A 23,619-nucleotide genomic window follows, 5' to 3' on the forward strand; every position below is an offset into this window, starting at 1 on the left:
AATAGATATTTTTTGTTTTACTCAGAATCCAAAAGTAGATCCTAAAATTGTTGGTCCTATATCTGAGTTGTGAAGTGGGATTTTCTGTTGATTGTTTGTTGCTGTTGTTGTTTAGTTTTAAACCAGACAAAACTCAGGTACAGAAGAGTGATACCATTCATCAAATTTTAGCATTTAAGATGAAGAGATGATAAATCGGTCATAAAGATGAAGTTGTAAGACTTTTAATGAGAGAAAGAGATTGTCGTTCTGGTAAAGATCTTAATGTCCATTTCTTCATTAATGAAAACTTAAAGAATTTCTGTGGGCTTTTAGAGGTTGAGCAGTAGTAAAGCTCTGTTTTGGTAGGCTTATTTATTGAATTTTCTAGAGGTTGTTTGGTAGTTATAATCATTTCTGATTTCAGCATAGTTTAAATATCATTTTGAAACTTAATTTCTAATTATTATTTGTTATTAGCTATGAGAATTGTTATTGTGGAAGTTAAAATGCAGAATATTTGGTAAGAAAAATTAGTTTTTGGATTGAAACTGAGATGTTATAAATAGTAAATAAAAAAGTGATTTTTTATGTTCTATAAAACATACTTTAGTGGTTATTTACTAAAATTTCTGAAAAGTTGTCTTCATAAAAAATTAATTAAAAGATTGGAATATGGTTCTATATTGGCTTGATTGTAGGACCAAACCCCTTATACTAAAATTTAAGCCTAAGGAGATTACTTTGTTTCACGAACAAGTTTTTAAAGCATACTCGTATTTATCTGTAATTTTTACTATTGTCTGCTAAATAACCTGAAGTGGGTTAAGAAATAATATTATTCTTAATTTGAGTTATTTTCTTTTGAAGATTCTATAAAATAGGTATTATTGTGTTCTTGAAATTAATTTATATTGGTTATTTTTTTAATATTGGTTTTTTTTTAGATGGTATCCACCTGGACATGGTGACTTCTATGACAGCTTTCAGAATTCTGGTTTATTATCTAAATTACTTGCACAGGTAAAAATAATTAATACATTTTCAAATATAAATTTAGTTATACACCTGATTTTGGCCAGATTTATTTATCAAGACAGATTCTCCAGTAATATTATTACAAAAGATAAGATCTCTAATTCAGCAAATAGTAAATTAACATAAGTTTGATAATATTACAAATGATATTTACATCTAATAATAGTGCAAAATATAAAATTGATTAATTTTTTAAATTGTAAACTACATTTCACTCACTACAACATGAATTATATTTAAATTAATTTAATAATTAAAAATACAGTTTACTTAATATTTGCATTACTCAAACTTTGTGTTGTTCATTCATTATATTAATGATATAAATTTATACGATAAAATATTTATTTTAAGAAATACTTTGAGAAGATATGATAAAAAAACTTGAGTCTAGGTATGTCTGGAATGTAAAGGACTACCTTGGGTTCTAATCTGCCTGAAAAGCCATGAAATAATAATAAATGTATTAAGTCTGAATATAAAATTATATACTCTACATTTATAAGTATGTATTATTGTTTTCAATCTGATTTTATTTTTTCCAGGGTCGTGAATATTGCTTTATTTCAAATATTGATAACTTAGGAGCCACTGTTGACTTAAATATATTGCATTTATTACTGGATTCCAGAAGTAAAGGTCCAGAATTTGTTATGGAAGTTACAGATAAGACAAAGGCTGATGTTAAGGTAATATATTAACTAATCTTATGTTTTTAAAAATGTATATATATATATATATATATATTTTATAATAATAATTAATTAAATTTTTGAATTCTTAAGAAACGGAATGTATGATGTAGTATGTTCTTTTTAATGTAATTAAAAATTATCAATAACCTAATACCTTGTTTCCATATTAATTTTGAAATACAGATATTCAAGTGACTACAGATGCATTTTGTGTCTTAAAATTGCAAAATTGCTGCCATGATATAAGCTTTGTTACCACCATTATGGGATAATATTCTACAAATCATGGATTTTTTTTATTGCAAAATAAGTACACAGCATTTTTCACAGGGTGTAAATATAAAATAAACTCAAAGAACATGTAAGCTACTTTTATAATCCGTGGTTAAAATGTAAACTGTAGGATAAATTTTAATTTTTTGTATCTGTTTTTATATTATTTAATTAAATAATACCATTCATATGAATCTAGAATAATAAGAGGTCTGTTCAAAAAATAACTGAACATTTTTAATTACTCGCCAAACAAGGCATTTAGTGTGATGTGTAATTGGCAGTATTGTGATCTGCATAATCTCCTCTGTAACCACATGTTCTTGGATTGTTGATATCTTGTTTAGCTTTTGTATTATTGTTATTTGAGTGCATTGTGATTTAAGTGTTAGTAGTGGTTTTTGAAATGTGCGATTTTCAGGAGTAACGATACAATGTAAAATTTTGTGTGAAACTGGGGAAAACTTTCACAGAAACATTTTAGCTTTTAAAACAAGCCTATGGAGATGATGCTTTGGATCGTACACAATGTTACAAATGGTCGTCAGTCAATTGAAGATGACCCTTTTACCAGGAAGGCCTTTGACTTCAACTGATAACACCCACGTTCAGAAAATCAGTGATCTGGTGCATACAAATCGCCGATTGACTGTCAGAGAACTTGCAGAAGAGGTTAGCATCTCGATTGGATCATGCCATGACACTTTGACTGAAAAATTGTACATGCACCAAGTTGCAGCAAAGTTTGTTCCTCGTTTGATGAACGAACGAACAGCAGAAAGAACATCGAGTTTGTCAGCAACTTCTTGAACAAGCCGATGACGATGAAACATTCATGCAAAGGATTATAATGGGAGATGAAAGCTGGATTATGGTTACGACATTGAGACAAAAGTTCAATCATTACAATGGATTGACAAATGATCTCCATGCCCCAAGAAAGCACATCAGTCTCGATTCAGTGTCGATCTCTGTTTTTGATCTCTGTTTTTTTCAATTTTAATAGAATTGTGCATTTTGAATTCTTGCATCAAGGTGAAACAGAGAACCGTGCATAAAGACATTTTACAACGGTTAGGTGAAAAAACCGCACACTCAGCATTTCAATTTGTCAGTTTTGTACCAAAAATCAGATGGAACAAAACTCCCTTGGCCTCCCTACTCGCTCCTTGTTATTTTTTACTTTTCCAAAATTAAAATCACTGATAACAGGATGCCATTTTGAGACTGTTGATGACATTAAAGCAAATTTGTCATGGTTCTTAAAGGCCATTTCGAATGAAGCATCTAGGACTGCTGCACAAAGTGGAAAAACTACCAGCAAAAGTGTGTGAATAAGTGTGTGGGAGTAATTTGAAGGGAACAAGAACCAATAATCTCTAAAATTAATAATAAAGATTAAAAAAAAAAAAATAAGTTTTATCGTAAATTAATTTTTTGCCGTAATAAATTTTTATTGTTAAAGTTTTCTTTTATATTTAGTACCATTACTGAAGTTAGATCTGTCATCATGTAATTTATATTTTAAATGTAATTTTTCAGGGTGGTACTTTGATTCAGTATGAGAATAAATTGAGATTGTTAGAAATAGCACAAGTTCCTAAAGATCATGTTGATGATTTTAAATCAATTAAAACATTCAAGTTTTTTAATACGAATAATTTATGGATAAAATTGGATGGTAAGTATTCATTTGTGAGCGTTTATATAAATAAACTGCATAATTATCTATTTAAGTTAGCACAGTAAGGTTGTGATAATTAAAACATGTAATGTATTGGTTTCATCATCTTGATTTTTAAACTAATATGGTTTTTAGTGTTTAAAAAATAAATGTGCATTAATCATATAAAAAGTTATTAGTTTACCTTTATTAAATTTATTACAAATAGTGTACTGTATGTCTTTTAACTATTTACTGTAATTGCTTTACAAATTACTATTTAGGTTACTTTGCCACATGTGTATGTTTTTTTTATTAATTTGTAAAGGAAATTTAAAACAGCGGTTATCTTCTGGTAGATGATAATTTTTGTCAGCCCATGATTAATAATTACATAATGAAAGAGTATTATCTTTGTACGCCGTTTTCAATTTTGAAAAATTTTCAGTAGCATTCTCATCAAGTTTAACATAAAACTTGATTGCATAACTTTGCTCATAATTAGTATCACTCATTTTTGAAACGCACAACGAAAACTCGTTTCACGAAAAGTTTGTTTATGACTTATGTGGCAACAATAGACTAAAAATATTATTACCTATTATAAATCAGCTGTTCATATAACCATATGTTTACTAGAGTAACTTTACAGTGTTGCGACTTTGGCTGCCAAAAAAAAATCTAGTCTTATTACTTTATTTACAGACCTCATAGCTATGTTTGATAAAGATTCCTTAATAAACACCATAATGGGGGATCAATAGTTATCTACGAGGGTTTTTTTGCAAGGTCTGATCGGTCGCAAAATAAAAACTAGCGCAAAAATCAGATGAACTTGTGCATATGTGTTGCACAGCATCTCTAGTATGGCCTTCAATCACACCACATCACTTCGTTTAGTTCTGAACATGCAGCTAGCACTTAAACATGTCTACAACAATAGCATTTCCCGCCAAGTGTGAAGTGCGTGCGGTAATTAGATTTATTCAGGCTGATTGGTGTAATGCGGCTGAAATTCATCGACGAATAAGTAATGTGTATGGTGAAACTTCAGTGAGTGACAGCAAAGTGCAACAATGGTGCAGGAACTATAAAGCAGGATGTACAGATGTTCATGATGCAGGCGGTCAGGGAAGGAAGGGAGTGTCAACCGATGATCTCGTTGAGCGAGTGGATGAGGCAATTTGAGAAAATCGTCGGTTCACAATTCCTGTATTTGAGTGATTCGTTTCCTGAAATTTCAAGGTCAGCTTTCTACACCATTGTGAGTGAGAGACTTCAGTACCGCAAACTGAGTGCAAGATGGGTTCCCAAGATGCTGTCCAACCATCACAAAACAATGGGAATGGACGCCTCCCTAACGTTTCTCCAGCGCTACCACATGAAAAAGATTTTTTGAACAAAATTGCCATAGGGGATGAGACATGGGTCCATTTTGAAACTGAAGAAACAAAAGAACAATCCAAACAGCGGATGCATTCTCATTCTCCCAGTAAACTGAATAAGTTCAAGCGAACCTTCTCCAACAGAAAGTGTACGGCTACTGTGTTCTGAGACCGGAATGGAGTTCTCTTGGTGTAATTCATGGAACGTGGCACGACCACCACTGTAGCCTCATACAGCGTGACTCTTCAACGTCTACGAAGGGCAATTCAGAATACACGGAGAGGAATGTTGTCATCAGGCATTGTCTTTCTCCATGACAATGCTCGGCCGCACACTGCAGCTGTAACAAAAAAGCTCCTGCAGCGTTTTCGTTGGGAAGTGTTTGATCACCCACTGTACAGCTCGGACTTGGCTCCATCCGATTTTCACTTCTTTGCTCACATGAAATGCTGGTTAGGAGAACAACAATTTAGCACAGACATCGAGCTGCAAACCAGCGTAGAAATATGGCTGAAAACACAGGCGGCTCCGTTCTATGATGCGGGTATTGGAAAGTTAACACGCTATGACAGATGTCTAAATCGGAGTGGCGACTATGTAGAGAAATAGCGTAATTATGTAAGTACTTGTTACAAATAACAAATTTTTTATCTTCACTGTGGTTTTAATTTTGTGATCGATCGGACCTTGAAAAAAAAATAACCCTCGTATATATAGTTATGTTCTGAGTTACAGATCAGGGTAATATTAAATATATACTCAACATAAATTTAAATAATGGTTGAATTGTTGTAGAAAAATTAAAATAAAAATAAATTTGCATGTAGTTTGAATGGATAATCATGTAGCAAAGAACTTGTGACTGCAGTGCAAACAAATTTCCAATGGTGTGGAACGATTTAAAATTGATTGTTTTTGTTCTTTGTTTTATCTACTATTTTACATGTATTGAAATAATACAATTACCAATACCATAAATAAATAAAATAACAAAATTTTCCAAATATAAAAATCAGAAAAGATCTCTATGAAAAAGTATAAAAAATCCATTCATCTAAAATTATCAACATTGTGTAATAGATTTTTTATGAAAAAAAGAACCACATTTTCACTTATACAGATCTAATTTTAAAAGCATACGTGAATATACATCATATTGTAATAGGTAGAAATGCAAATTTTAATGTTTCAGTTAGTGCCATAATTATTTCATAGTTATAATATTGGTATTAATGTAGTAACCGCTCCACTACAAGTTCTTAGATGGTTAGTGGGGCCACTTACATAGCACCACTAAAATGCTATATGAAATAAGAAAATAAAATAAAATTATAAATATAATCTAACCAAACTTAACCTACTCTTGCTAGTCAAGGTTAGCGAGCTTAGCTTAAGCTTGGTTAGTTTACATTTATAATTTTATTTTATTTTCTTATTTTAATATAGCGTTTCATGGTTCCATCTAAGAACTAACTAACTACAGCAGTAGATTGCCTACTGCATTAATACCATAATATTTAACTTATAAATAAATTGATTGAATTATGTATACAATTGATTTTAATTTAAGTAATTATTATTTATGAACTATTTTCAGCTATCCAAAGAGTTTTAAATCAGGGTTCATTGAACATGGAAGTAATTGTAAACAACAAAACATTGGATAATGGACTGAATGTTATTCAACTTGAAACAGCTGTTGGAGCAGCAATGAAGTGTTTTGATGGAGGATTAGGTCAGTAATTAGATTTTTCTATGCTGTGTGATTTTTAAATGATATTATTATCAATCATTGTTTCTAAAGTTAAGCGACTACGTAAACTATTTTATGGATATTTTGTTCAGTTGAGTGTTGCCGAGTAATATAAATGAATGGTTTCTGATCATCTTCTGAATGATTATTCATCCTAACTTGCAATAAGAAAAGTTTTCAAGTTTTTATACATTCACTATCTGTAGTTATAAATTAGGAATTAAAAAAAAAATATGATAATTACTGTCGGTTAACTATAATTCTCTTTTTAGAGTAAATTGCCAAAAATAATTTAATTCAAAGAAAAAATGTAACATCTTCAGTATAAAAATAATGACTATTTATTTTACTTTCCTAATGTGTACTTGCAACCTGTTCTGCTAGTGAACATTAAATAACTCCCTTCCACGATCCAATGAGATGAGGATGACATATAAATTAAGTACAGTCTTGTACAGATTCAGGCTGACCATTCCTGACACATATAGTGAACCCCAACCACCAAAGTACACTGATATCCACTGTGTAGTATTCGAATCTGTTTAAATCCATTTTACTGAATTTTTGGGTTATCTGATTTTGAATAGTAAAAAGAGTTAATTTTATAGGGATGCAAGTTCCTCATAGCTGAAATAGTAAGTTATTCAACAGCTATTATCGTACTTAATTGGCTTATCTTGCTTATTTTTTTTTAATTTTAAAAATTTAATAAAAAATGGCTTATCAATAAATAATTTCTCAAATTATATTTAGAAGCTTTATCTTTTACTTACAGATTTTAATTTTGTTAAAATAAGAAAAACTATTCATATGTTTTAGGTATTAATGTACCTCGAAGTAGGTTCTTGCCTGTAAAGAAAACATCCGATTTGATGCTGGTCATGAGTAATTTATATAGTTTAAAGAATGGTTCATTAATAATGAGTCCTCAAAGAATGTTCCCGACCACTCCACTAGTTAAACTTGGTGATAATCATTTTTCTAAGGTATGTATTTTAAATTTTATTATTTTCTGTAGCAATAAATTATAGTTACACAAAGGAAGGTACACTGAAGTGTTCAATAAAAAATTTGAATTACTGATTATTAATTTATTGAGATTTGTAAACCAAACTTCAATAATTTTCTGAAGTTTGTGAAGTTTTATTTGAAGTATGGTACATGCAGATCATCAAAATAAATTAATTAGAAAAATGTTTATTTTTTTATACAGGTTTTTGTTATACAGGTTGGACCTGTTCTTGCTTCAACTGGATATTATTGATTAGTTTTGATAGATGTTATCAAGCTGTACGTTATGTACAATCGATGTATGTAGACCGGAGAACATGTTAATGGAAGACGCTACACTTCAAACTTTATATTTTACAATGTTTTACAACAAAACTCTCAGAATAAAATTGGAAATGTTAACAAAATATAAATAACAGAAAAATCTAAAGCCAATTAAAAGATGAAAGATGAATGAAAATATTAAAAAAAATATTTTAATCTATTAACTTTTTCTACGTAATAATGAAATAGACTCTTTTGAGTAACAAGATTATAAAAGTGAAATATCTTTGTGTTATAATATAGGGAATTTTAGCAGGGATTTGGAAATACATTAAACTGAATTCCATTATACGGTGATTTCACTAAATATTACAATGCAGTACACTAAAAATTTAAATTACAATAAAACATTTTTGTATTCATTATATATTTCTTAATTTATGTAATATAATTAAGTATAATATGTTAAGATGTATTTAAAATGAGAAATTAAATCTGTAGAAAATTATTTTATGGTAAGCACCTATTTGGATTAATGAAATAGACATAAGGAAAGCTTTTTCTACATTGAATAATACTGATGTGATGATGAGTTGTAAATGAACATAACCTCAGTGCTACCATAAGTTCTAGTTGTTTTCTATATTGTTCTGGTCACATTTTGTTGTAAAATAAACTGATTTTAGTGAAAAGATTCATGTGCATGTATAAGTGTATTTACCAATCTATAAACACAGGCTTTGATACTTACTGTTCTTGTTATGTAGAGATATTAAATTATTACATTAGAGGGATTTATCTTATCCAGAATATTGATCCATGCCTAAGACTTCTACATTGATTTTCTGGTAGATTTGACAGGGATTTAAAGTTGTATAATTGTATAGAGGGATTCATCATTGTATTGAATTCATTATATGGGGTGAGTGAGAAGCCCCCTTACAATAATAAATCCAGCGTAATTGGGCTCTTCTACTACTAATTCTCATCACTGATATTGCTGACTGCTGCTGGATGGGGAGAATAAGTTTGTGTGTCAAATGTTCATTTGTAACATTTCCCCAGTTGTATGATTTATTTTAAAAAAATTCCTGTGTATCCATTATTTTTATGTGTAGTGTTACATTTTGAATAACAATATGATTTACACATTAATTTATTTCACCAGGTAAAAGAGTTCCTTGCTAGATTTGCAAACATCCCAGATTTATTGGAATTGGATCATTTGACAGTATCAGGAGATGTTACTTTTGGTAAAAATGTTTCTCTTAAGGTACGTTGCTGTTAACTTTTAGAATTATTTTTGAAAGTATTTGCTACAATTATGTTTATTTGGTTAGAATTAGTGATGGATGGTTGGTGGTGGTGATGATGATGAAGCACCAGTTTTTAAAAAGTTATATAATGATATTATGAATTGTGTTATTTTAATTGAGTATTTTGGCAACACTGTTCTAGCTAGTTTGGCCTGAGTCAAGCAAATTAATTAAAAGGGTAAGAGTCTCCCTACATTCACTATAAGACATTTAGTTGCAGTAATTATGAATCGCTTTGTACTTTTACTGTGAACCATTTTTACAAGAAGTATGACAATTTTGTAATCGTTCAATGGTAATTTGAAAACAATTTAGTATTCATCACATTTTGTTTTGATCTATCAGTCTGTGCTATCAGGACTTATCAAAAATGTTGGAGCTACTAGCTATAGATTAAAAAAAGAAACCTAGTAGTGTAAAAGAAGAGCTTTATGCGTAAATATAGCAGCATTGTGAGAACTGTTCAACAGAGAGCTTAATCCATTTTGACATCACTCTTGTCAGTTGAGTGGTCTGAAACCAGTGTTTGTCAGATTTCACATAAAGGTTTACATACTTCTACAAAATTAACGTTACTAATACACTGCAGGGACAAGACTATGAAAATCAAGCTAATTTTACCAGATGCTTTTACTTAAATTTCTGAAAACAAGAAATTGTTAAACATGCTATTGGTGTATTTTCATATTAGGCTTTGTTATAATAAACAAAATTTTCATTAATTGGTCTTCCTTCATGTGATGCTCGAATGAAAATTTCAAAAAGTCCAATTATTTTTTTCAAAAATAGTATTGAAACGTAATATTAATATTCCATTTTCTTGCCTAACTCCAATTTTGACCAGAAATGGTTCAGGTATTTCACCCGTGAATAGGTATCAGTCAAAGTTTCTTTAATTAATTTTCTCATTTTAGAATTGATTATGAATTCTTCTATGGGAATTAAATAATGTTTTTCTGTCTATCGAATCCCATGCTTTTTTAAAATCAATAAACATTACATCACAATAAGTTCTTTCCAATATTGTTTTATGTCTGATTATTCTTTCCAGTTTGAAAATTTGTTCCATACAGGATCTACTTTTTTAAATTCTCCTTGATGATCTAAGTTTTTATGTAGAATATTTTGGACTCTATTAAGGAGAATATATAATTTGTTTTACAAAAACATGCAACAAATTAAAACATAACTGTATGTGATTCTAATTTAAGTAGTGCAATCCATCTGAAAAAAAAACACTTATCTTTATTTTTAACATAAAAATGAAATAAAAATAACTTGTTATAAGAGATTAGAAAATTTTGAAAAAAATATTATATTTACCTTAAAAAATAAAAACTTTAAATAAGTATTTTATGCTATATTAAAATTTCATTAAGTAAAACAGAAAAAATATTTGTTATCTCAATGTATTTCTTCAACATCCCATAAGCCGCCTATTGAACTATTGTCATCGTTTCCCAAATTTATCACTATATCTTATATAATATTTTCACGCTAGCTGGTCTACTTGTTTCCGATGCATTTTTGTTCTTTAATTACGTGTTGAGTGCAATTTTTCCAAGCATTTTCATCTACTTTATTAACACCTATCGATTAATTTTTTACATAACTTAACTTAATGTGTTATTACTGCCAATGTTGCCTTTGACTTGTGCCCATATCTGTTCTATCGGGTTAAAATTTCCGTGGTATGACAGAAGACGAAACATGGCACAGGTTTTTGATTTTGCGATTTCAACTACTTGAATATATTTTTGTTTAACCGATTTTATTATTTTCAAAAGTTTGACGTTTAACATGTCTTTGGTGTACATAATTTTAATCATTTGGCAATTGCTGATTTTCAGGTCAAAGCATTTGGAATTTTTTCAGTTTTCAGGCAATGGTGAGTTACAGTATCCATTACTGTGGTGGAACCTTCAGCAAAAATTTTGACAATTTTTTTTAAATCGCTACATAAAGGTTTGTCACCATTTACTTCATCGTAATACTCTTGGGAAGATACCCATAATCCACCGCTCAAACACCCATTTTCACTTCCAAAATGTGTTACAATTAATTGTTTACCTTTTCCAGCCAGGATTTTCACTCTAGTTGACAAACTTTTCATAAAAGCATCTTTTGAGCTCTTTACTTCTTTATCCATCTGTACCTTTTACTGTATATGTCCTGCATTAATCCAAGTTTCATCTAAATAATAAATTGTCGTACTATCTTCATAAAATCGCTTAATTTCTCATAAATATTCCCCCTGTCGTGAAATAATATGTTTGTGTTCAATCGGTAAAGAAATTTCTGGACATAAAAGGAAAATTTATTGATTTCAAAACATGACTTAATGTACTTCTAGAAAAATTTGGCAGTTCAGAATCAATATTTACAACGTTTAATATTTTGTTCAAGTTAGGAAGCTCATTATTGAAATAAAACTAATGAACTTTTTTTCTGAGTTTGTTAAGGCTAACATACTTTCTAACAATTTTGTCTATTATATTAAAAGTTGTTCTTTCACTAACGACTGTTGGACTACTTCCTTTCTGAGCAATGTCTCTGACAGCAGTTTCAAGGTTATCTTTTGTACACATTGCTGCTGATGTTTTTTTTTTTGGAGCTATTTAAGGGTTTGCCTGATGTATGTTTCACGACAGAAGCACTCATTGTTAAAACCTGATCGGCATAAAAACACAGGGTAAATTAAAATTAATGAAAATATCACCGTTATAAAAATAACAGTTTTATTATTAATAAAAACTGTTACAAAAATTAAGTATAAAGCTGTACAGTACCATATAGAGTAATACAATAACATAAATTAAAATACTTTCTTTCATTGACTGAATAATTTTGTGAAGCATTACAAATGATATCATTATTTAAACATGAAAGACTCACAGAAATCTTTAATTGCTTATCATCGGCATGTCACAGCACCAGACAAGTGATAGCATACAGTACATTATTTTATGCATAAAGCAATAATTGCATTTGCATGTGAGATTGGCAGAATAATTCGGTCCCTAACTACTGATATATTACTTGTACATGCTGAATTCATATTTATATGAATTCAATTTTATTTATCATTAGATTCTAATTTTCAATTTTTTTTTCTAATGCAGAGACTTAAGAATCTGCATACTTTTAATTCTGAAGTGGACATTTGATCAAGGTCTGGGAAATTATCTTTAGAAAAATCCTCTCGTAATTTTTTGAAGGTGTTTTCCAAAATATTTCTGAATATTTTGGAAGCTCTTTTATTATTTTTTAAATTTTTTAGATGATTTCTGTTTTTTTTTCCATTTTATTGTTCTTTTTCTTAATGCTTATTCACAATTTTCATTCGATCTGCTTTTCCCTTTATGTTAATTGTAAATTTTATTACACAACTTTTTTCTAAATAATTTTTTTTGTTTGCAGGGAACTGTTATTATAATTGCAAATCATGGAGATAGAATTGATATACCATCAGGTGCTCTTTTAGAAAATAAAATTGTTTCTGGTAATCTTAGGATTTTGGATCATTAATTTTTTTTTTTAAGAATCTGAAAGAAAAGCACAAATTAGCCTTAAAAGTAATTGTTACTTATTTTTGTCTTTCTACTATATATTTTATTTTTATATACATTTAGTGTCTTTTATTTAATGTGTGTGAATAACTATACATTTTTTTAATTTTTAGTCGATTGTTATTGATTATATTTATAACGTTTTTCAAATTATATTTTTATTATCTATTAAAAATGTTGCTTTGATAATTTGTTTCTATTTTTTTCATGTTGTGTTTATATAATATTATGGTGATGACGTTGTGTAGGTTACAGAGATTTTAATTGTTTTACATTTTCATTCACACACATTAATAAACAACATAATATATATATAAAAAAAATAACATACTTTTGTGTTTTAAATATTTTATTTAATACGCATTAAATGTAATTTTATATATATATATTATATATATATGAAATATTTTTTGTGTAATTCATATAATTATAATAGTTGAAAACATTAATTGGAAACATGTGATTTTTAAAACAGAATAGTTTTGAGTAACATAATCTAATAGCTATTCTCTAGATTAAACTTTTTACAGCTGCAAATTTTTACTCCCTCTACATCTTCATTAAAATAATTGAGTCAAGAGGTAAAACTACAATCTCCATTATGGCCAGTATTATAGTAAAGGTCAAAAGAGATTTAAGATGGTAAAGTAAGTGCAAAGGACTATGGAGAATATGTTTAAAATAATTTTTATATTAAAAAGAAGTGCTCTGCAAAAGCTTTTTATATCATTCCTAGATAATTAGGTATTTCATTTTTAATTTGTAGATTGCTGACTTTGCTTTTAAGGGTTAGTGGAGATTGCTAACTTTGCACCCGGCTTTTCATTTTCTGTACTATTAAATTCTTTAGAATTATCAGAAAACTTTTAGCATTTTGATGCTAAGTCAAATGTATTCTTGTGCTCTTGGTTTATAGTACTCTATAACATAGCGTGATCTTGTACTAAGCAGTTTCAATTGAACAAAAATTCTAATAAGTACCCAGAATTATTTTAAAATAACCAGAAATAATTCTGGTATATTTTATTTTAAAAACCATACCTGCAATATACCAAAACATACATTTTATTTTACCATTGACAAATATTTCCAACAATTCAATAAATAAAATCACAAAATTATGAAATAAATGAAAATTAAACAATTAAAATTAAAATAAAATGAATTTTTATAACAGACTTATCATGTCGTTTTGAAAGAATAACTGAAAGAATGGAAGATTCTCTTTAGTTATTCTAACTTCATATAAGACTTAATAATTACACAAGAAAGATGTGAATGTTATACATTTTTTATAAAAAAAGAAAAGTAAAAATTGAACAAAATGGAAAAAAGAAGGTGAATTATTATTATTATTATTATTATTATTATTATTATTATTATAACTACTTTGATGTCCAAGTTGCTTCAAACTCTGAGGATTCTTCTATTAGTTCATATAAAACTTCTTCACCTTCCCCCTCAACAACATTCATAGAGGGAGTACCTTAAATGTTATCAAGCAAAGGATTATTATGCCAACTTAAACTGCAATGTAGTTCCAATAATCTTTGACATCTAAGAGTTTTTTGTCTTTTCACCAGGTTTGGTTGTTTAAAATCAGGATTCATTTCACTTTTTTTTGTAATTAATTAGTAGCTCCTAATTATCTGTAAAAAAAAAGTTTTCATCTCTAAGAAGAATATTTCTTCTAATTGAGTTCTGCCTAATTATAAATCCTTTGCAAGGTACAAATTTGAAATGCCAGTTTGGTTAGAAAATTATTTCACTCTCCTTTTTCCAGTTAAAGATTTCACATTCTTCTCCAGCTTTTCACTATTGCATGTTTGGATATTGTATTCAAATAAACATCTGAATTTTCAATTATTTACTTTTTTCAATGTCTTTAGAACATTTACCAAAAATTCGGTCAGGAGGTGTGTGTGAATGGCCTCTGACCATGAAGAAAAAGTGAACTGACTATAGCATAAATTTATCAACTAATCACGAAACTTATATTCTATGGAAGTTAATAGAAATTAAAGATTTTCTAAATATGAACATAAATAATTCAGTGTAGGGCTATTCTAATATTTAAATATTAACCAAACAGCTTACCAAAGCTTCTTAGCATTAGAACGCTTCCACTTTACTGGCTTATGTTATTCTTCCTGATTTCCATCTTCCTTTTAATAAATTTATAATTATTCATTTCAATAAACTATTCATAATGTACACAATTAATATTTTAATTATAAAGAATAAAACAACCACTTTAGAACACTACAAAGATAAACAAAGGCAGCAAATTGAGGTTAATCAAATGACTGAATATGCTCCTCTGATTAATCAACATATATATTGCTGAGTTTGCTTCTAAGGGTAATTTTTCAATTAGAAAATTAAGGTCTTCTTAATTATTCTTCGTTATTCAATTACATTTATGTGATAGAGCATGAATTACAGAATTCGGTGGTACTAATATCTAGATATGTAAAAACAGTGGAGAATGCAGCCTTTGTTTCTTGGACCTCAGTTTAGAAATTTATTATGACTTATTTTACATACTTGTTTTATAAAAATGTTTTTAATTTTTAAATGTATTAATTTTCATCAGTTAATGTTGAGTGGTATATTTATTTCTGTAATAGTAGGTTTTGAGCTTTTTATGAGAATTAAATAATAGTGGTTTTAAACATTTCCAGTTGGTAGCAGCACTAATGATTTTTATTTAATTCATAATTATTAAATGGCAATGCAATACGGAATTAAGGAAATTCATAGTGGCAAAAAATTAAAATACTGAATTTAAGTATCATTATTATAATTATCTGTTAATTAAAATTGTGAATGGTAAAATATTCCATATGAATGAATGTAAAAATAAATTGTTTAATTTTTTTAAGTTGTTTTTGCACCTGTTTTCAAATATAAATTAATTAAATGAAATATTAGATATATATATATATATATATATATATATATATATATATAATTAACATTCAAATGTTAATTAATTCTACAATTCCTTAATCAAACATATAAAAATTTTTATGCTAAGATAATTTATTTATTATTTATAAATCATTGTTAGAAAAGCATTCAGTGATATTAAATACAATAAACTGTAATTTATATTAAGATTCAAGAGGCACTAGTTAGTTGGATTTTCAGAGAAGAGTGATGTTCACTATACTGACCAGTATAGTGACATAACAGTCCCTTAGGTAAACAGAGTGAAGGCCTTGAAGCTAAACATCTGCATTTTGGGCTTTACATGCCAATATGAAATAGTTGAGCCTTAGTAAATCAGCAAACTTGGCTCTGTGAAAAAGACAACAAGGAACCATATCTCTTCTAATTTTCATTAGTAGGCTTTTTTCATTTTATTACAACCCCAATTACAAAACCGGCTCCTGCCATTTAGACATTACTCAATTGTCTCAGGGTGCTGTGGCAGCAGTCTCTGCCTTCCCTATTGTACCTTCACCAGAGGGTTCTTCCAACAGAGGTCCCCCAAGCTTCATAGGGACACGTTGACCTCCTCTTCCGGACAGCCAATGTGCCCTCCACTGGAGTGCTGCCCTTCCCAGCCTTAACCTACACTCTCCAGACATGCCTTACGCATATCCTTCGCGATCCATGCCCCCTGCTCCCTGCACACACCTTGAGGGTCCCCCATGTCATCGTTAGGGAACTCCGACTCACCCACTCTTGCAAGTGAGCAAGCTAAAGCACCCTAGATACCTCTCTACCTCTGAATGTCACCACATTTTGTATACTTTTTTCCCCCATCATTTTGAGGCCGTGCCTCCACAAAACCCATTCGTAATACAATTTAATATTCAGTATTATTTTACTGAAATATTACACGATGATGCCATACAACTGGATAATACCAAGATACCATGTACCAATACTGCAAAACAATACTACACTGTACATGCTAAGAAATACATAACCTTACTGTAGCACTTGGTAATATCCAAGTGCTACAAAATACATACAAAATATGTATGTATTTATACATACATATTGTATCCATACAAAATACATATACAACAATGCCATTACAAATTACCATACCCTACAACAATATCATTACCCTAATTCCATACTACAAAATTATACAGTACAACATGTTAACATAATTTACAAAATTCACAATAAAATAACAATACTACAGTAGTATAATACATGATACATAATAATAATCGCGACAGTGCTGTATAACAGGATAAAAAAAAAAATACAATGTACCAATATTACAATACAGTTTTATATTGCAATTACTAAGAAATACATAATGTTTTTTACATAGTGTTATAATGTTACTGTTTCACATGATACTACCCTTGTTCTGGATATGGTAGGGCATTTCGTTTGTAGGCTTGTTATGTGATGCCTTAAGAATGGTTGTGCTAGTTTCAGAAGTGGTGATTTTATCTAACATCAGGTAATCTACTACAACTTCTTTAGTTATGATACGTAACATAGATTTGTATTATAATTTGTCAGACTTTATAAAGCTTAGTTGACATGCAAAGTGAAGGTGGATTGCTGGACCAGTGACTGACTTTTCTCTATGTAGAATGTCATCTTGTGATACACTATCTCCTTCAGTCTACTGTTAGTAGCACTGACACTACTGCAGACACCCAGATAGAACTGTTGAACCTCTTAGGTTTTTACTATTTTTAAACTTTGACAGAGAAAAATGATTAATATTTTTGAAGTTTTATAATCATTCTGTTGAATAGATAGTAAATTTGATTAAAAAGAATTTAAAAAACTTGTTTTTAAGATGTTAACATCTTTGTTTTTTTTATTTAAATGTTGTGAAAAAGTTATCCAGTATTTAAATAATAGTATTTTCAGTTTAATGTACTTATTTGTGATTTTCTTGCAGGTTTTAACATATTTTTAAAGTTAATTTTAAATAAATCATGTCATATATCATTTTCCTTCCATCATTTTCCTGTTATGTATCAGAATACATACACACCACAATAATAATAATAATACACACCAGAGTGTATTACAATTTGTACTTAAATATATATATATAAATTTATGAAAATGTGTTTTTTAATTTTTATAATTTTGCATAAATGGATTTTTTTTGTTGTTTAAAAGCAATGCTAACCACATCATAATACCATTTTGATGCTGCTTTTTAATATACATATGCTTTTGCCTTTAGAAATTATATTTGAAAATAGTGTTACGATAAAAAAATTACAAAAAATATTAAGAACAAATTAGTGACAACAAAAACTGAAAATTTATTGAAGGATTCGTTTTATTTTGAACCTATTTTTATGGTTTGATGGTATGATAGAAGAAATTATTACTTTTTTTATATATAATTTAATGAATTGTATTTGGCAGTAAAATTATTTGCTATTATATATTACACAGGGAAGCATGTACTTCAGATTCAACCTTCTTTAAACATAAAGCAAAATTCTTTGCTTCCTTGTAATTTTTAACGGTTATAAGATGATTTGATCATAAGTCATCTATAAATTTATAGAATTTCTGCTAGCATAAATTGCATTACAATTTTGCTTTTGCGAAAATATTTTCAATATCTTTAAAGATTTTTATTTGGGTAAATTGGCTACTTGCAGGTGTCGATGTGTGTATGTATATATATATATATATATATATATATTACTTTTGTATAGTAAATGGCTTATCTTGAATTTATTGAAAATGTACATCCTGTTTATTGTTGGTGATTTTCTTGATCCATTTCTTCAAATTTAATAAAACACAACACATAGAGCTTCTGTATTAATGATGTTAGAAAACTGGGTTTAATTATTTAATTTGTTTAATTTCCTCTTCTGAGTAAATAGCGAGATATTTTTAGTGAAGAATGGAGTGTAGTTAGAGGTGCAACTTCCATGTGATTGTTGGATAGTTTCATATCTAAAAATGTGATTGCTTTTGGAAGTATTTAACAATATATAGTATTTTTCAGTTTCAGTTTCTCTCTGCAAAATCAGTATAATCAAAATATGTTACCTTTTTTTATTGTCTTATTCCCATAAGTAAATTATTTAGGTAGGAAAAAAATAATTTTATTCATTATAAAAAAAAAATTAGTTTTTAACTCCACAAATGCATTGTGTCATCTAGTGGGCAGAAAAAAATAAACTCTTAAAATATTTTATTAAGATTTATTGTAAAGATAAAATCTGTCAATAAAAAAATTAGAAATTATGGGAGCAAATACTGGAGGCTGTGAACAATTTATAATAACCATCTTAAACATCTTTGAACGCTACCTGCCATTTTTCAGTTCTCATAAGATTTAAATGTAATAATAACAATTTCTGATAACTTGTAATTAAATATAATTTGCATGAAATGGAACTTGTTGAATTTTTTTTTACAATTTACTTATGTTATTCGTTTATTTACTAGAAAATACAGTGTTTTATTTAGCTGATTATTTTTGTTTACTATTTTGTAATTATTTACTTTTTCATATTTGAAATTTGACTGTATTTTTAAATATTGTAGTAAATTTTATATTGTATAAAAAAATTAGTGTTATCAAAATATTTTGGCTCCTACTATTGTTTAATAACTTTAATAAAATTGCTTATTATTAAATTTTTATTATGTATATACTACTATTATTCTTTATGTTAGATAAACTCAAAACACAAGTATATATACAACTATTATTTAAATATAAAATTAATACAATTTTAAATAAATGTTTTAGTGCCTTAAATTAAAATTGGTTGTGAATCTATTCCCATTTTCATTTAGTTTTTGTTCATTTAAATTTTCTCCTAATATATTCAACTTGTAAAAAGGCTTTATAAAAATAAAACTATCCATCGGATTTCATAAAAAATTGCATAACATTTTACATTATTCTATTTTGCTACTGACGATATGAAATTTTTATTTTTTTTAATAATTTTTTAATATGTTAATACTGAGAATGACAAAAGGTACTGCTTTTTAAGCTTTCTTTCCAAATCTTCACTTTTGGTCACCTGTTACTAAAAGACCGGAACAATTGCATTCAAATTTTTACAGAAGTTAATCCATAATACCAGTATTATGGATTAATATTCGAGAATTATCTGAACAACTTAGATGCCTTATTAGAAAAAAAGTAATAGTCCTGTTAATGAATGTTTGGGCTCTCTTCAACAGCTAACATAAAGTTTCTCTTTATAAATACTAGATAGCACTGTGATTGTATACGTAACTGCATATGTCAGTCGCTGTGAATCCTCAGATGAAAGCACAGTGTGTAGAGTGCTTTTTTGAAACAAAATCAGACACACAAGTTTGACGTAATTTAGAACTTGATGTAACTTAGAGCCACCCTCTAGAACAAGTATTCATTCGTGGTATGATAAATTTAAAGAGATTAATGTGTTGAACATAGAAAGGGTGCAGGCAGGCCTAGAAGATCAGATAAAAAATGGAGATAATTTTTCAGTCTTTTTTTGCAGCCCTGGAAGTCAACTTGGAGTATAGTGCGCAAGTTAAATCTTCCGTGCAATGTTAAACCATTCACAATGTTTTGAAGAAACGATTAAAATTGCTTCCTTAAAATTATAAATATTACAGCACATTATATCATTAGATCACACTGCTAGAAAGAAAGTTCCTGAAGAAATAATTGAAAGTGATGATTGTTATCTTAAAAAAGTTATGTTCCCAGACGAGGCTACATTACATGTGTCTGGAAAAGTGAACTCTTAAAATGTTCAAATTTGGGGATCAGAGAACCCACATTTAATGTTTGGTGCGGACTTCTTTATGATAATGTGATAGGACCTTTTTTCTTTGCAGAAACAGCAATTGATGTGAATATCTATCTAGATTTGTTAGAAGGATTTGGTTACCCTCAGCTTGAATAGTTACAACCTAAAATCATATTCCAATGAGCGCTGCCAGATTGGGGTTTATTAGTGCGTGAATCCCGCAACAACACGTTCCCAAATTGCCGAATGGATGTAATGGACCAATTGCTTGGTCACCTTGATCACAGTTTATGATTTTTTTCTATAGGGTTTACATAGACAGATTTGTTTCAATCAAAATCCATGCGATTTTTTCATATGGGGTTTCATCATGGATAATGTATACAATATTGTGAATATTGATGACCTTAAGGAGAGGATTGTTAACACATTCAAACTCATAAATGTGGATATGTTACAACGAATATGGCATGAAATTGATTAGATATTTTGCCAATTACTAATGGTGTACATATTGAATGTCTGATTACAGGTAAAAAAAACATTTTGGTAAATTCGTACTACTGGTTTTTATATCTTAATAAATAAGTTATTTATTCATTATCAAAGTTCAGATAATTCTGACATCTGGTATTACATTATTATCTATAAAATGTCAGATCAGTATCTTTAATTGTATTTGTTATTCAGTTTTAAAACCATATTAAATCTGGATCTAAGTGACATACAAAAAGAGATTTTAAACTGATGAATATGATACTTGATAAAAAAAATATTGCTAAACATACATTTTAGGGGTTTGTGTTTAAGAATTTGTTGCATTAGTAAGGTGGCTAGAGGGAGACAAATTGCTGTTCAAGACAGTACTTTCCTATTTCTGATAACCTACAGACCTATGTTGTCAAACTATGTGTATTACATATATGAGTGTACGAATCTGTACCTATTTTGTTATAATAAGAATTGGGATAACTCAAATCTATTTAGAAAATAAAATAAAATAAAAAAAAAAAATCTATTTATAAAATACCTCCTTATAACATTGTTGGTCACTTATTACTATTGTATTAAATTAAGTTTATTAAATGTTTATTTTTCAGTATAGAAAATATGTTTTTTGGTAGTATGTGTGTTAAACTGTTAGATTTTGAGTGAAAAAATCTGCAAAAATGAGTTGTGGCGAGACAACTCATGGTTACTTCACTACGACAATGCGCCCACACACTCAACTTTGTCAGTTCGTCAATTTTGTACCAAAAATCAGATGACTATCCTCCCTTAGCCTCTCTTCCCACCAGACCTGGCTTCTTGTAATTTTTTTTTTATTTACAAAATTAAAATCACTGATGAAAGGATGCCTTTTTGAGACTGTTAACATTAAAGTGAATTCATCACAAACCTTAAAGGCCATTTCAAATGAAGATATCCAGAACTGCTTTGCGAAGTGGAAACAGTGGTGGGAAAAGTGTGTAAATAGGGGAAAGAAGTACTTTGAAGAGGACAAGAACCAATAATTGTAAAATTAAAAAAATAAGTTTGGTTATTCTCTGAACAGATCTTGTATACCAAGTATTTTGAACCAGAACTCTTTATTGCTGGTTTCTGTTGCAATTATGAACATGCAAAACTGTATACTGACAGTGTACAATGCTGTAAATAATGAGATAAGTACAGTATTTATCCGGTTATGGTTTTAGATTAGTAGGAATGGAGTATACATTTTTATAGTGAGTCACACCATGGTCGTGACAAAGTTCTATGTGCTTTTGAACAATGTGCAAGCGTGTATAAACATTTTAATGTGATCATTCCAGTAATTTTTTTTTAGAAACACGTAATAGAAGCGAAAAAAAATTAAAAAATTATGCCATTTTCATTCTCGCAGATTACATATCTTAAAAAACAGATTTTAACATAAAATGTAATATAAAAAAATGTAAAAGTTGATGCAGTTTGTTTGAAAATCTGGTGGTTGGTTTTTTAAAGTCTCAACTTCAGTTCACATACTTTCTGCACCATTAGTTGTTTAGTTATTTTCTTAAAACATGAAGTAATTTCCTTACAAACTTTTCCAGTTGCATTCCCATTTATTTTAAAAATTGCTTTTCAATTCATTATGAATAATAATACATTTAGAAATTTTGTGTACAAGATAAGACAAAATATCTTTTAAAATATCCATTTTTTTAACGTAGAATGTTAGTATATAACAACAAATTGTAAGTTGGTAAATTACATTTCCATACTTATTAAACTACAAGGTAAATTATTCCATTTTTTTGTTAGTTTAGCTTAAATTATTATTCCATTATTTATGAAATTAAATAACAGAATAATAATAATATTCTTAAATTATACTAATTAATTAATACTTTTAAATATACATACGGTTGATTAAAACATCAGTCAGTTCTGAATGTATATGTATTAATTTAGTTTTTTCCAGGTGAAGCAGTAATCATTATGTGCAAATGTAATTTTTTTTGATATGAAAAGAAACTGGCTGGTTAGCCCTATAAATTTTGGCATAATGCTTCATGTTTTCTAGGTTTGGTTCAACTAATAGTAAAGTTAATACAGTCTAATAGTGAAGTTCATACAGTTGAATCTTTGAAGGTTTAATAGAGTTTGTAGAATTTCAAATTTCAATTCTGGTAGTAGTTAGACTTACCTCGTTTTACCAGATTCCAGTTCAGATTAAATATATTAGAAATAAAGGGATGATATTAAAACAACAGAAATATAAAATCTTTTCCATTACAGTTACCCCACTCTTACTAATTCATAAGAATGTTTTATTTTTTGTTGATTTTCAGGGAAACAACGTATTTTGAGAAAAAAACTTGAATTTTTCCCTTGTAATGGATAAATTTGAATAGAATGTATGTCTTAGGACTAGATATAAGACCTCAATCGTTACTTACCTATTGCCACCCTGGATGTTTTAA

General features: G+C 28.6%; 1 protein-coding gene across 5 annotated transcripts in view; it reads left to right on the forward strand.

Annotated features, from left to right (window-relative positions):
* Window positions 1-15,831, forward strand: part of UGP (UDP-glucose pyrophosphorylase) — a 150,388-nt gene extending 134,557 nt beyond the window's left edge. For all 5 annotated transcript variants that reach the window (XM_075371774.1, XM_075371773.1, XM_075371775.1 and 2 more), the window contains exons 5-11: window positions 927-1,002; window positions 1,563-1,706; window positions 3,528-3,666; window positions 6,632-6,769; window positions 7,607-7,773; window positions 9,231-9,335; window positions 12,799-15,831. In XM_075371774.1, the coding sequence (XP_075227889.1) occupies window positions 927-1,002; window positions 1,563-1,706; window positions 3,528-3,666; window positions 6,632-6,769; window positions 7,607-7,773; window positions 9,231-9,335; window positions 12,799-12,906 (877 nt within the window). In that variant the 3' untranslated portion in view covers window positions 12,907-15,831. The remainder of the gene's footprint in view (window positions 1-926; window positions 1,003-1,562; window positions 1,707-3,527; window positions 3,667-6,631; window positions 6,770-7,606; window positions 7,774-9,230; window positions 9,336-12,798) is intronic.
* The last annotated feature ends 7,788 nt before the right edge of the window (window positions 15,832-23,619 follow it).

This window comes from Lycorma delicatula, chromosome 7 (genome assembly GCF_047948215.1).
Source record: "Lycorma delicatula isolate Av1 chromosome 7, ASM4794821v1, whole genome shotgun sequence".
Lineage (NCBI taxonomy): Eukaryota > Metazoa > Arthropoda > Insecta > Hemiptera > Fulgoridae > Lycorma > Lycorma delicatula.